This window comes from Saccostrea echinata, unplaced genomic scaffold (genome assembly GCF_033153115.1).
Source record: "Saccostrea echinata isolate AGI-Se365-2 ecotype Australia unplaced genomic scaffold, CSIRO_AGI_Sech_v1 ptg000033l, whole genome shotgun sequence".
Taxonomy (NCBI): domain Eukaryota; kingdom Metazoa; phylum Mollusca; class Bivalvia; order Ostreida; family Ostreidae; genus Saccostrea; species Saccostrea echinata.
The window spans coordinates 6706615-6721213 of NW_026889782.1; the positions used below are offsets into that span (position 1 = coordinate 6706615).

The following is a 14599-nucleotide window of genomic DNA, read 5'->3' on the forward strand; positions in this document are numbered from 1 at the left end:
AACTTGAAGAAATATCCGTGTCAATGCTCAATATTGATTAAAAAAAAATCTATTAAAATAATTTAAGTATCAGCAATGCAGCAGAAATAAAGACGTATTTCCTTAAATACATCTAAAAACCTTTTTCCACACATACTTAAAATGAACATTTAAAAACTGTAGACATCGTACATATTTAAGGTAAGTACTAATGTAAAGAATGTGTTTAAATCATTAGATACTTGTAATCTTAATGCAAATTACATTCTTTCAAAGACATTTTTGGTAAATTCACCAAGATTTAAATTAAAAAGACTAAAGAAAGCTAAGTGTACTTAACGAGGTTTTATCATCATTTTAGTTTCAATGATATCCATTCCATTCATAAGACCCGGTGACCATGGTTCCCGCCAATTCTCCGAGGCCCAGGGGCCATTAAGGAAGGCGCGATGACAAGCATTGAACCACCAGCCCCCGGCCATGGCTACAGCACAGTTATATCCGCCGCCTTTGTTGTCATTATCTCGGTCTATAGTAGTGAATCCCATTCCGGCGATTACACGATCTGTATTTAACATATTGTCACCTGTTAAAAAAAAGATTGCAATTATTGTTTGTTTTTTTAAACTCTGAAATTCATTGTATCGATAGGTATGTATCATATACCATTACAGTTTTTATATAGATTCGTAAAAGAAAATCAAGCTTTCAGCAGTGATTCTTTAATCACACTTGTTATCTAACATCTTTATTCACATCGACTCGTTCAATTTGCTAAATGTCGCCAAGAGCAAGCATAAATATTTCCGTAAGATATTACTGCTAATACTAATGGAAAAGAGACTCATCAACACCACAACTATTGAAAACAAAGAATGTTCGTATCTATACCCGAGAGTTAGCAACAGTCATTTATACAAATCAGATCATTATGCTTTCTCGTTTTTTTTTTTTTTGGTTTGTTTTTTTTTTTTTTAATTTTCATCAATTCATGAAATATAAAGAATTATGAGTGTCCGTACCTAGTGTCCCTGTTGCTGGTTCAGCAAGGAAGAGTCTATAGTTGTCGTTTTCATCCGAAACAGAGAACTGGTTATAAATCTCGTATTTTGTATTTACATTATTTCGTGTGAGCGAAACATACAGTGATGGACGATCTTTTGTTAGTTGGTAAATTGCGTCATTTCCTGTAATCAATTGATGGTAATATTGAGTTGATTTTTGAAAATGAGCATGTTTGGTAAAATGTATCCATTGCCCTTTGGACAATGGATTTTAAACAAGTAAAAAGTACAACATCTGAGCATTTCTCTACATTTTTTTTATTAATCATTGAAAAAAAATTGCCTTTAAAAAAAAATGGATAAATCACGTTTAATAATGTTGCTGCCTTACCAATCCAATAATCTGTTTCTGGATTTCCGAACCCATCCTTGTAATCAGCCCAATTCCGGGTAAAGTTAACCGATCCTGTTTTTCGAAATTGTATTGCCTATAAAATATTAAAGAACACTATTACTTTTTAAAGTGTTGTCTCATATTTTTATTTCCTTACGTATTTTTTTTAATCTTGTTTTTTCCATATTATTTAATTATTTTAAAAGATAAAATCTGAAGTAGAAATATCATAAATAAGAATTTAAAAGAGAGAAAACGAAGAAAAGGAACCAAGTTGTAAATAATCTTTAACTAACAGTCCATCCCCCTCCATTGGTTTCCATGTCACAGAAGACTTTGATAGAACGACAAACAGGACTGTATCTCTCCCAGGGATATATAGTGTACACACCCGACGCTCTATATCCTCTATCGTAAAGGGTTTTACAATCACCAGGTAGATCTGTGAGAATAAATCATTTATTGAAATATTGCAATTCAATTATGAAAAACCATTTGATAATATATAATACAGTGGACCTCCAGATATCCGGACGCTTCGGTTTCCGGACGATTTTTCATGTGAACGGAATTTTTTAACGTTATGTTGTCTCGTTAATCCGTATCCGGACGTTCTTTTTTTCACCATAAAATGAATGTTTACGTTATATTTTGGTTCATTTATCCGGACGGTATTTTTTAATAGGTCGATAGGTACACACGAGACTCTCGCTTCTCAAACATGTATTTGATACGTATTAATTAAGGAAAATATTTTTATAAGCTATAATTGTTCGTAGTCGGCAAATTTATTTCTTTTACTGTTAGAATATAGTCGGAACATGGTTTTTTGTATTGCTACTTATAAACATGACATCGGAGTTTTTTTTTTATGCACATTTTTTTGTGCGAAAAAACTGATTCTGTGATTTGATGACATTCATAAAATCACTTTTATTATTACACAATCGTTAATTAAAACGATCTTGCTTGGGATGATTTTGATTAGCGTACGTATACATGTGCAGTTAATTTCACATTTAATGATAAGGCATTGATGGGCGTTCATATTAAATAAGACTCTACCGACAGTTTTTCCCCTACCAGCTCTACAGACACTTTGCTAGGAGAAGTTGATTCATTAGACACTGGGAAGTCGAAATAATTAATGTTTTCAAATAAACAACGTTTCATCCAATGACAATGTAGTTTTTTATTTTATTTAAACAAGTACTTAGTATTAATGTATATAAAAGTATTTAAACAATAAAACAAATTTACTATTGCCAATGGTATGAAAGGCCATATACATGTATAACTAAAATCAAGGCAATTCAGGTATCCGGACGCTTCACATATCCGAACAAATTGACTGGGAACCAAAGTGTCCGGATAAATGAGGCTCCACTGTACAATAATTGAAGTTTCTCTCTTAGGTGCTTCGGGTACACTTATGTGGTTAATTATTTGCAATAAGGTGTTACGTGCATTGAGGGGGTATTGAAGGAATGTAGTTTTCACATACAAGCAATGTAAATATCAACTACAATGTAATAGTCTAAGAGTTCAATGTTTATTCATTTGCTTAAAGATACATAGTAAGTCAGAAAACATTAAATCTTTATGATACTTGTATTATATATTGGAAAAAAAATATGAGTAAAGAGAATTCTTTACATACTCAACTACACTATAAAGTAAGCAAAGAGTACAAAATGTAAGTGCCGGAAAAACAAAGTTTGTATTTTTTGCTTCGTTGTCAAAGTCCATATCAGCGTCACGTGACTTTAAGCGAATAACACTAAAATGTTCCGTCTACCGACATTCTACCTCTTGGGAATTGAGACAAAAGTAACTTATTACTCTTGTCTGCCCACCAGTACAATAAGTAAGAAGGAATATTAAGCAATATTTACGGATAGAAATTATTTTTCTTCATTAAAGTTATTTTTTTAGGTTTCGAAGTCTTTTATTGTGTGAAACTTAATAATAGAAGAAACTGCTTGGGAAATTCAAAAATTCTTATTTTCCCCCTAGATTGTCTATTTTTGCGTTACTATGTCTCTTTCAAGACTTGTTGTTTATGATTATGCAATACGTTTTAAGTATATAGAAAAAAAAAATATTTTTTGTTAATTCAGTATTAAGTCCGTGAGGTCCTGTTTCATTGAAATAGTAATTATTTACTAAAATCAGGTTCAGGGTTTTATTTTTAATTTGTATCAGATTTTTATTTTAATAGAGTGCTTACCTTGTGGCGTAAGAACGTGGTATCTCCAATAATCTTCAGTAACTGTCATGTCCACTGCGTCACATGACTTCAGAAGGCGACATATTTTAGTCTGACCGTCAAATCCCAAACAAGTACATCCGCAAATACTGCTACACAGAGCAGTACAGTGGCACAGAGAGGGCGAGCTGTGCTCTTCGAGAGGAACGTTGTTAGATACCTTGTTCAGATTGCCCACTTTTTCCACATACATTTGTGAGACCTGAGCATTTGAGATTTTACAGAAAACATTTAAATAGAAAAGAAAGCGTACACACTGAAGCATGCTGATATTTAAGTTCGTACAGCTAACATCTTATGTTTCGCTTTTCAATACATTATGTGTCCCTGGTCACAGAAATTATTAATTACATATTCCTTCACTTCATTTCAAAGGGCACTGGTGAGCAAGAACGATCATCGATTTCTCACGCGTATCCTTAAATTGTGTGTTCCATATTTTCCAGATAACTTTTGTACATAAAATAAAAATTGGAAAAAACGGGTTGCAGCTGATTTTTTTTTTCGTTTTTAAAATCGATATGGAATAAGTTTTCTCTTTAACGAGGTTCGCTCCTGAGCTTTTGAGCAGATTTTTATTTTAACCTATATTTAAAAAAATCTGAGTAATGCTTTAATTCTTACAATAAATTTGGATTCTACAATGCCAAATAAACTATATTCAGTTAAAACTCCATGATTAAATTCCATACCAAAAGCATTAAGTGAGGAACTATATTTTGTGGCGGAAGGTTTTTTAGAAGAAAATGATCATTTTTTCTCTTTTGAAGTATTTAAAGTATGTTAAGTTTGGATTCCTATTTTTACATGCAGTCTGCACACAGAGTTATTTTGTGCAGTGAACTGTTTTATACTGGTCCTAAATTATATATTTAATAAACTGTCATGAATTCAATCATCATATTTGATAAGTAAATCAAATATATTGTGAGAATCAAGAAAAAAAAATAGCCCTAATTTAAGCTCAAAATTAGCACTTTTTTAGTAATATCTAAAAATTAACATCACAGACCCCCACTTTTAACTTTCTTTTCTTAATATACAAGATACTCTTAACCATTCTTCTTAAATTCAGTAAAATGTCATCACTTTTAAATGAGTTTTTTGCTTGTTAAATTTGTAATGCTAGCAAAATGAAATTTTTTGAGTGCAAAAAGGTCAAATAATTGAATGTGCGGAGTAATTTAAAAAAAATTTTCGTTGTCAAAAATTTTAATGGGTCTATTCAAGATGAAATAAAACTGTGTTTGTTCCCATAACTTATTTGAATAAAAAATATCGGAGGAAAAACTTAAAAAGTTGATTTATGTGTAAGACGTTTTTACAGTGCAAAAAGGTCAAACTATATGCTCTGTAGCGCCAAAAGAAGCGCATTGACCCCAGTTTTTTGTTTTGATTTTTAATTAAGCTATGTGTATAAATTCTAAAAATATACTTGATAAAAAATTCTCATTACTTTTAATGTCAGGATCCAACCTCCTTAAAGTAGATGAATTGGTTTTAAATTCGTGATTTATGAAGTGTCAGAGCTAAATTAAAGTAAAACTTTTCTGTGCACAAAAATAATCAATGATAGATGTATGGTTTTGGTATTCCTGAACGAACAAAGTATAGTACGTGTAATACCACAAAAGTATAAACTCTGCCATTTTCCTTTCGGGTCAGAGTGGTAAGCGGACACACTTCCAGATATTCTATACAGGTGTAACCGGAAGTAGAACTCTTTAGTGTATAAATTACAAAAGTTACCAGCCAACTTGGCTTAAAGGAGTAAACTATCTCCAGTTATCAATGATCAACCCAGGTAAGGGGATTTCTGAACTATGATCAACGCTAAATGAAAACACAGTTGTAAGTTTTATCAATTTAATAAAGTGAGAATTAACCGTTGTAAATGATAACAAATAATAAATAATAATCAAAATTTAACAAACAGAAAAGTCTTTGAAAATTGCACAGGATTAATAGGGCTTTATCAAAAATGTAATTTAATCTGGTAGGTGATTCACAATAATCTCAATAAATTAATAAGTAATTGAAAAATGTAATAGAAAATGGGAGGAATGTGGAAAAACTATGAAAAATAATTTATGTCCCTACTGGGCTTCCATACTTATGAAAGTTGTCAAAAATCCTATAAAATGAATGAATTAGAAAAGTGTAAAAGGAATGAGCTACATCACCCAATATGACTACTATCAACACTCTAGAGTTGAACTGAAAATATCAATGCTAATTCTAGGTTCTAAAAATAACTGACCCAGAAAATAAACAACACCCAAAAGTAAATAATAAATAGTGGTTCTAGAAAATAAACCTGTTATCTACATATCCCTAAACCAGGCAGGACTTGGAAAGGGAAACTTAATTTACTTTAAATAACCTACATCCTAACCTATCATATAAGTTTATTCTATAAAACCTACATCCTAACCTATCATAAAGTGCTCGCACAGCACGTGCTAAATGAAACCTATAATGCCATGTACCTTGAGGTTGGCATAAAATCAGAGATAATGAGCCATGAGGCTTATCCCTAACCAAGTGAAGTAAACTGCTCGAACACGGGTTTACATACCCTAGCAAGGTCCAAAATAAAAACCAATGACTATCAAAGATCCTAAAGCTAAGTTAACCAATCAGAACACAGCTATCGAAAGTACTACGGAAAAACTGCCAACATGGATGACACTTCCTGTCTAAAAAGTAAAACATGTGGAATGTCAACTCATGTCCTAACTTATAAACGACAAATAATAAAGAGGTTTTACGTAAGTAACAACTGAAAACAAATGATAAATAGAATAATCTGACTGAAATATCAGCAAATACCTGTAAAATATTATTTACGAAACGATGGCTATGAAATAAAAATCTAAACCACTACACAGGAAAATTCGAGGTTTAATGGATACAAGTAATAGCTTTTCAAAAAGCTTGCCTGACTAATCAATCAATAGCTATGGAACGTATGTGCAAGAGAGGTGCTAAACGTTTCCGTCATCAAGGAGCGACATAGTTGCGATACTTCATTATATAAGATGTACAATTGACTTTCTCAAATGTCATAACCAAATACCACAGATTAACGAATATCTAAGATATGCCACTATTTGGTCATTTATTAGTTAGCCCACGGGCTGACTAGTAACGTTGGGATGAAAATGCAAGTGCGCTAGCGTAGATTATAATCAAAGGTGGATTCAGCACCGGCACGCCGAGCGTGCCCCCCCCCCCCAACCCCCGTTTGAATTTTTTGTATGTAGAACTTATATGTTCATTTTCCTAAAATCAAGGAAAAAACACCTCTTATTTCTTTGAATTCGTCAGCTTCCGGGGTCTTCGCCCCATCACGGCTTTGTCATGGACCCACTGGGGTTTCAATACAGCCCCCAGACCCTCTGCCTTTTACTGCGCCCGTCCGTTATGAAATTCCTGGATCCGCCACTGATAATTCTGGGAAAAATAGTTAGATGACTCGTTTTAAAGAAAATCATATTACATGTACTCCCTTACTAGAGGGCGCGCTTCTGAACAGTTTTAACTGGGAAAGTTGACTTGAAGTGTTTGAGACAAAAATGCTTCAAAACTGCTCTAGAAATTAAAATAAATGACCTGTACACTTTATAGCTAGCGCAAAACAAGATACTAATAACCCCCCCCCCCCGACAAAACTCACGCGATGATGGTCTTATCATATACATGTACATGTATTATGAGTTTAAAATACATCTTTATTTACAGTTTTGAAATTGTTTAGTTTTTCTTTTCAATCGATTTCAGGACCTTTATCATATTCATAATAACGTGCTTTTTATGAAATGAAAACCAGCACAGATCATGTCTTCTTCATTTTGCCGATTCTTTCCTTAAAACTTTACGGGAGTGAAGACCATTCCTCTACTACTGACCTACACTCTTGTCACGGTATTAAAAGGAAACCCTTGTTCATCACAAAGCACGAAGTAATATGCTACTCGCTGACTTTCTAAGCTTTTTTAAAAATCTAACCTTGTAACGTACATTATTAATAAATGTAATATTGAAAGAAAGGCTAGGTGGAAAACAGACTGAATCAAGAAGGGATGTCCCATTTACTAGGTGGAGGGAGTTTGTTTATGATAAGACTAGTCCACTTATGGGATAAATAGTAAGAATAATCAACAGATCCATTGCTTTAGTGTTGCCTGTCCATATTCAATGTGTTCTCTTAAAAAAATGAGATAAAATTTACTGTCAATAAAAAATCTGGAGCCTAAGAATCATGTTAAAAGAATACACTTTATTTATTTCCTTAGAAGTTATCACACCCATTCAATAGAACAACCCAAGAAAAAGGCGCGAAGATAATTTACGTGACATTTGGCGCGAAATGATTGTGTCACCCCTTTCGTAGAAGGCAAATGGACTGATCCAGTATAGTTTAGAAACGCAGAAGAAATGTTACACGGACATGTCTGTACAAAGAATCGCAAAGAATAAACATGTGCATGCAATAAAAAAAAAAAACTGAAGGAATTAAACACATCATTATTTTGCATCAGTTATATGATTCTTTCTTCTGCAAACTGTATTTGTTTAAATGCAGTGGCAAATTTCCGATGTAAATCAGCTTGCATAAAATTTAGTTCATTTAGAATGATCGCTTAGTTTCGGATCCCTGAAATATTAATCCTTATACTGCCTGACGCACGTGGCGTCAGGCAATAACTATGGATGTTTTTTCTGATGACATATGAATATTCAAATTTGAATCTTTAATGAGAGAAGATAGGCAATTTCGATTTCCTTTCTACATTTATTCGGTTTTGCAAAGAGGGAGATTATTTATTGTATCTGAGCATAGAACAGATAAGCCCCTTTGTCCATGATCTCATCGGAATTCGTATGGGAGATTAATTATATTTCCTTCTGGTTGGAATTATTGGTTCTGATTTTAATACAGAATCAATGACTTTTCTCAATAAATGATAAAGAGTCTTAGTCACCATGCATTTAAGACTTACTAATTTTTACAAACGTCCTTGAAATATTCATACTTGTTTTCATGAGTATTTGCCATACATTGCAACTGCTGCAAAATCAATAAAGGTAGCTTAAAATTCATCTCTGTTCCGAATCACTGTGTCAGGAATCTTTTTACATAAATTTTCCATACAAAGCATATAATCTTCGACATATATCTCTTTCAATAGAATGTTCCTTAGAAATTACATGTAATCAAAGAAGAAAGCTTGTGCTTATTTTTTTTAATTGTTACTGATGACCGTTCATAAAACAGATTGAGAAAATCGCAAAAACACAGGGCAATCGTTAAAATTCGGGAAATATACGGGAATTAATGATACAACACCAAAGTTTTGTATAAAAAATCACACGGATTCGTATTTCTCTTGCTGATGTTGCAACCATATTCTATGTTCAAATTAGTTATTATTTTGTATTTAAATAATTATCTTGCCATTTAAAGTTGTTGGCCAACATGAAATGACTCACAAATTTAAATAAAATTAAACTCCGTAAAAATGTATTTTTCATGCAATATTATACAATGTTTCAATCAGTATTTCTTTTTTCCGATATAAAATAAACTTAGCGGAGTGCATTTTATAACATATACCATTTCTAAGATACGAATTCATAAGCGTAACAAAATTTCACCTCCTTAAATCTATGCGATACTCAGCGGGTTAAGTGTTTGATTGATTGTATGTTGTTTTACGTCCCGTTCGAGAATTTTTCACTCTTATAGAGCATCACCATATACCGGTGAAATTTCAAATTTAGACCTTTACTCGGCACTCAGGGCCCATTGAGCAGTGGGGGTTCTTTAGCGTGACAATGCCTACCGTGACACGGGGCCTCGGTTCTTTAGATCTCATTCGAAGGACTCGCAATTTTCACTTCAAAGTGCCTAGCGCCTGGGGAAGGAAAAGCTGCTACCTATTTTTTTTTATCGACTTAGGTCAGTTACGTCCGTGATTCGAACACACGACCTTCTGATCACGGAGCGAGCGCTCTGCCGACTGAGCTACCGTGACGGCCGATAAGTCTTTGAGCAGTGACAGTTTATAAAGTGTTACAGTCATATTTTATATGATTTTCAGAATCTATGTATGGTCCAAGACAGATGTAAAGAAAGCTTCCCTCTTCAGATTTAGTAAGATAATGAAATACTTTGGTTCAAATCACAACTTGGCGATGTTTTTTTTCTTATATTTTGATTAGTATTTATTGGAATATTAACATTTTAATTAACCCCTATTTGTTCGTACCAAATTCTTCCTCCAATGTTTGTCACAGACCTTGGTTTTCTGATACAGCGGGTAATTACAGATTTATCTTTAAATCTTTAAAGCTATTAGAGGGTATTATCTGAAAAAAGAAACCGTTGTTTTCTATTTTTACAGAATTCTTACCGGTATGCGTATGAGTTTTTATAATAAATATTGTATACTAAGATGAGATTAAATTTAATATAATTATTTTGTATTTTTTAACAAACTATCATTCTACTGTAAATGAGTATCTGGTTCTTTAAAAATGAAATAAGCAGACTATTAAATGCCATTTAATTAGTTTGCATTTTAAAACAAAAGATGTGTTTGTGAAACACTGATGCCCCCGTATGGCAACTTATGGGAAAGGTTAAATGCAAATCAAATATGTTGGTACCCAAAGTAAGGAATTCCTGTGAAATACGAAAGCCCTAGCAGCAACCATTGAATAGATATTGAAACGGATAAAGTTTTCAAAAGTAAGTCAAACATCAAGGTCATGGTCAAAATTAATGGTGCCCAAGGAAAGGCCTTCTCACAAAAAATACACGTGTGAAATATGAAAGCCGTAGCAACACTCGTTCAAAAGTTGTGACAAAGGTTAAAGTTTTTCCAAAGTAGGTCAAACTCTAAGGTCAAGGTCAATGAATTACAGTTGGTATCCAAAGGAAGGCCTTGTCACAAGGAATAGACATGTGAAGTATGAAAGCCCTAGCACCAACCGTTCAAAAGTTTTGGCCAATGTTAAAGTTTTTCAAAAGTAGGTCAAACTCTAAGGTCAATATCAAAGTTGTTGGTATTCCAAGGTCTTGCCACAAAGAATATATATATGAAATATGAAAGCCCAAGCACAAACCGTTCAAAATTTATGACCAAGGTTAAAGTTTTCCAAAAGTAGGTAGAACTCCAAGGTCAGAGGACCAAAGTTGTTGGTTTCCAAAGGAAGGCCTTGTCACATGGATTACCTATGTGAAGTATGAAAGCCCTAGCACCAACCGTTTAAAAGTTATGGACAATGTTAAACTTTTTTTTTCAAAAGAGGTCAAACTCCTAGATCAAGGCCAAAGGGTCAAATTCGTTGATATCCGAAGGAAGGTCTTTTCACAAGAATTACACATGTGAAGTACGAAAGCCCAAGCACCAACCATTCAAACGTTATGGCTAAAGTTAAAGTTTGGTAAATTTTTGCAAAACTGGGTCATACTCCAAGGTCAAATGTGATGGTACCCGAAGAAAGGTCTTGTCACAAGGAATACATATGTGAAATATGAAAGCCATAGCTCCAACCAATCAAAAGTTATGGGCAATGTTAAAATTTTTGAAATTTAGGTCAAATGGTCAAAGTTGTTTGTTTTCCAAGTAAGGTCTTGTCACAAGGAATATCTATTTGAAGTATGAAAGCCTTAGCTCCAATTGTTCAAAAGTTATGGCCAAGGTTAAAGTTTTCCAAAAGTAGGTAGAACTCCAAGGTCAAGGTCAGAGGACCAAAGTTGTTGGTATCTTTAGGAAGACCTTGTCACATGGATTACATATGTGAAGTATGAAAGCCCTAGCACCTAACAAAAGTTATGGCCAAGGTTAAAGTTTGGTAAAATTTTGCAAAACTGGGTCAAACTCCAAGGTCAAGGTCAAATATGATGGTACCCAACAAAAAGGTCTTGTCTGAAGAAATACACATGTGAAATATGAAAGCCATAGCTCCAACCAATCAAAAGTTATCGGCAATGTTAAAGTTTTTGCGGACAAACAGACAGCTAGACAGACGGACGGACAGGGCAAAAACTATATACCCCAGAATCTTCGATACGGGGGCATAATATGGATTATTCTACATGAAATATATACCTGGTTCTATGCCGAGTATTTAACTTTCAGTAATATTTTTCAATCATTTCGAATACCTTTGTTAAGGTTCAATATTTTTATCTTAACAGTTAGCACTTGCATTGTTTGTTAGTGTCTATTGGTCTGAATGTAATGGGTAAATTATCATATATTGTAAGGAAACTGAATCAGTAATTTGGAAACATAGTGATAACATAGTTATAAGTTCTGTAAGGATTAATATTTTCCAAAATGATACAACGAAAACATAGTGAGTGTTTAAATGTATGGATACATGTAATGAAGTCTTATGGGACTTTAATTATAAAATTGATATTAAATGAAAGAAAAAGTTAGCAAGCTCACTTACCCCACGCTCCCCCAAAAAACTTGAAAATGCAACACATAATGAATGGCACGGTGCACTTTAAATACTCCGTATAATTCAAAAAGGGGCATTACTTCCCCAAAAAATCATCACATCAGAACTTCGTGTATACAAGGACATTCAAATCTTTTTATATTACAAATTTAATTGGGCTGAAGTTTCTAGATAAATAATGGAATCAAAATTTCTTGGTAATATACAAATCTACACATGTCTGAAATACCTGCAAATTTTCAGGAAATTCAATGCAGGAGTTATGCTGAAAAAACTGTTATTTAAATTCCTCATCAGTGAAACTGATTTCGGTTTGTTAATGAGTGTAAGTCCATGTCCAACGTATGACAATTTACACATTTAAATGATTGATGGAAACAGAATTATGATGTAGTCATATAAATTTGTTTGTATACTGTACTTGTGAAATTATTCAGGGCAAAGCACTCATTTGAGAGGGAGGGGTGGGGGTGAGAACTTTTTGTGTGTGTGTGTGATGATCTCAAAATCAATAGGGCTCTTCTAAGGTCAAAATATTTCAAATAAAATTCGATTACAAAAGCTGATTCCACTGGATTTCCTTATTACCTAACTGGAACGTTTCTTCAATTATAGCTAAAACTCTAAGGGCAAAAATAATGAAATCGGAATTTCCTGGCAATATGCACATCTACAAACTCTGTCCTAAATGTCTGCAAAGTTTGACGAAATTCTGTGCAGCGGTTTAAGAGGAGTTGAGCTGACAAACTGTACATCTCTATATTCAAGACATAGCCAAAAATTTAAGTTGACAAGTGCCGAAATTCCAAGAAAAATAATGGAATCGAATTTCCTGGCAATGTGCACATCTACACACTTTGAAACCTAATACCATAAAACCTATCCTAAGGCCTCGGAGCATATCAACCAAAACGTACATGTAGGTCACAATCTCCTAATTTTGGATTTTCATGGCTTTATTACATATCTTCGAAAGAAGTGTTCTTAGATACCTTGTTTAAATTGTCCACTTTTTTACATACATTAGTGAGAGCTGAGCGTTTTTTTTACAAAAAATTGTAAAATGGAAAAGAAAAAGTATACAGTCAAGCTTGTTGATCTCAATCAAATTTCTATGACTAACGTTTTCACGTTTTAATACGAGGGTCATTCAAAATATTCGTAGATTTTTGTCATAACATAATTTGTTAGCAAACTATATAAGTATAAAGAGGTATAGAAAATTTTTATGCCCCTGGATCGAAAAATCCCGGGGGTATTTTTTTTTGTCCTGTTTGTCTGTCTGCCTATTATCAACTCTAACCTTGCCCATAACTTTTGATTGATTGGAGCTATGGCTTTCATATTTCACATGTCTATTCCTTGTGACAAGACCTTTCTTTGGGTACTATCATATATTTGACCTTTGAGTTTGATCCATTTCTGCAAAATTTTATGACCGTAACTTTTGAACAGTTGGTGCTTGGGGTTTCAAAGTTTACATGTGTTTTCCTTGTGGCAAGACCTTCCTCTGGATTTCACCCTCTTTGACCTTGACCTAGGAGTTTGACCTACTTTTGAAAAACTTTAACCTTGGCCATAACTTTTGAACGGTTGATGCTAGGGCTTTCATTCTTCACATATGTAATCCTTGTGACAAGACCTTCCTTTGGGTACCAACCACTTTGACCTTGACATAGGAATTTGATCTATTTGATAAACTTTAACCTTGGCCATAACTTTTGAATGGTTGGTGCTAGGGCTTTTATACTTCACATATGTAATCCTTGTGACAAGACCTTCCTTTGGATACCAACAACTTTGACTCTGACCTTGGCGTTTTACTTACTTTTAAGAAAACTATAACCTTCGCCATAACTTTTGAACAGTTGCAGCTAGGGCTTTCAAATTTCACAGGTATATTCTTCGAGACAAGACCTTTCTTTGGGTACCAACATTTTTTTATCTTTTGGCCTGGATTTTGACTTGTATTTGAGAAAATTTAACCTTTGCCATTAGCTGCCATTCGGGGGCATCAGTGTTTCACAAACACATCTTGTTAATAAATGTGTAAGGCGCAGAAGACTGTGTGTGATATGAAGAGGTTGTGTATTTTTAGCTCACCTGATCTCAAGTGAGCTTTTCTCATCAAATTTTGTCCGAAGTCCGTCTGTCTGTCCGCCCGTCTGTAAAACTTTTCACATTTTCGACTTCTCCAGAACCACTAGGCCAATTTTAACCAAACTTGCCACAAAGCATCCTTGGGTGAAGGGGTTCAAGTTTGTTCAAATGAAGGGCCACGCCCTCTTCCAAGGGGAGATAATTACGAATTGGTGAGACTTTGGTGTCATCTTTTAGAAATCTTCTCAAGAACCATTGGGCCAGAAAAGTTGACACTCATGTGAAACCTTCATTACATAGCGTGTCGCCCGCGTGGCGCAGTGGTTAGAGCGTCTGCTCTACAGTCGCGGAAAAAGGAGATGATAATTA

General features: G+C 33.8%; 1 protein-coding gene across 1 annotated transcript; it reads right to left on the reverse strand.

Moving 5' to 3' along the window:
- Positions 1-219: 219 nt before the first annotated feature.
- LOC133198603 (ficolin-1-like) lies at positions 220-3796 on the reverse strand. Its single transcript, XM_061334661.1, has 5 exons — positions 3608-3796; positions 1674-1819; positions 1375-1471; positions 1002-1166; positions 220-565 (listed from the first exon to the last, which is right to left on the reverse strand). The coding sequence occupies exons 1-5, from the start codon at positions 3654-3656 to the stop codon at positions 315-317; spliced, it is 708 nt and encodes a 235-aa protein (XP_061190645.1). The 5' UTR covers positions 3657-3796; the 3' UTR covers positions 220-314.
- Positions 3797-14599: the final 10803 nt, after the last annotated feature.

What these genes read in the sequence shown, in the direction of transcription:
- LOC133198603 (XM_061334661.1), bottom strand. Translation starts at nt 3,656, where the DNA reads ATGACAGTTACTGAAGATTATTGGAGATACCACGTTCTTACGCCACAA. An exon ending in CCACGTTCTTACGCCACAAG is followed by an intron (nt 1,820 to 3,607) that starts GTAAGCACTCTA and finishes TTATTCTCACAG; the next exon opens with ATCTACCTGGTGATTGTAAA. An exon ending in ACCAGCAACAGGGACACTAG is followed by an intron (nt 566 to 1,001) that starts GTACGGACACTC and finishes TTTTTTTAACAG; the next exon opens with GTGACAATATGTTAAATACA.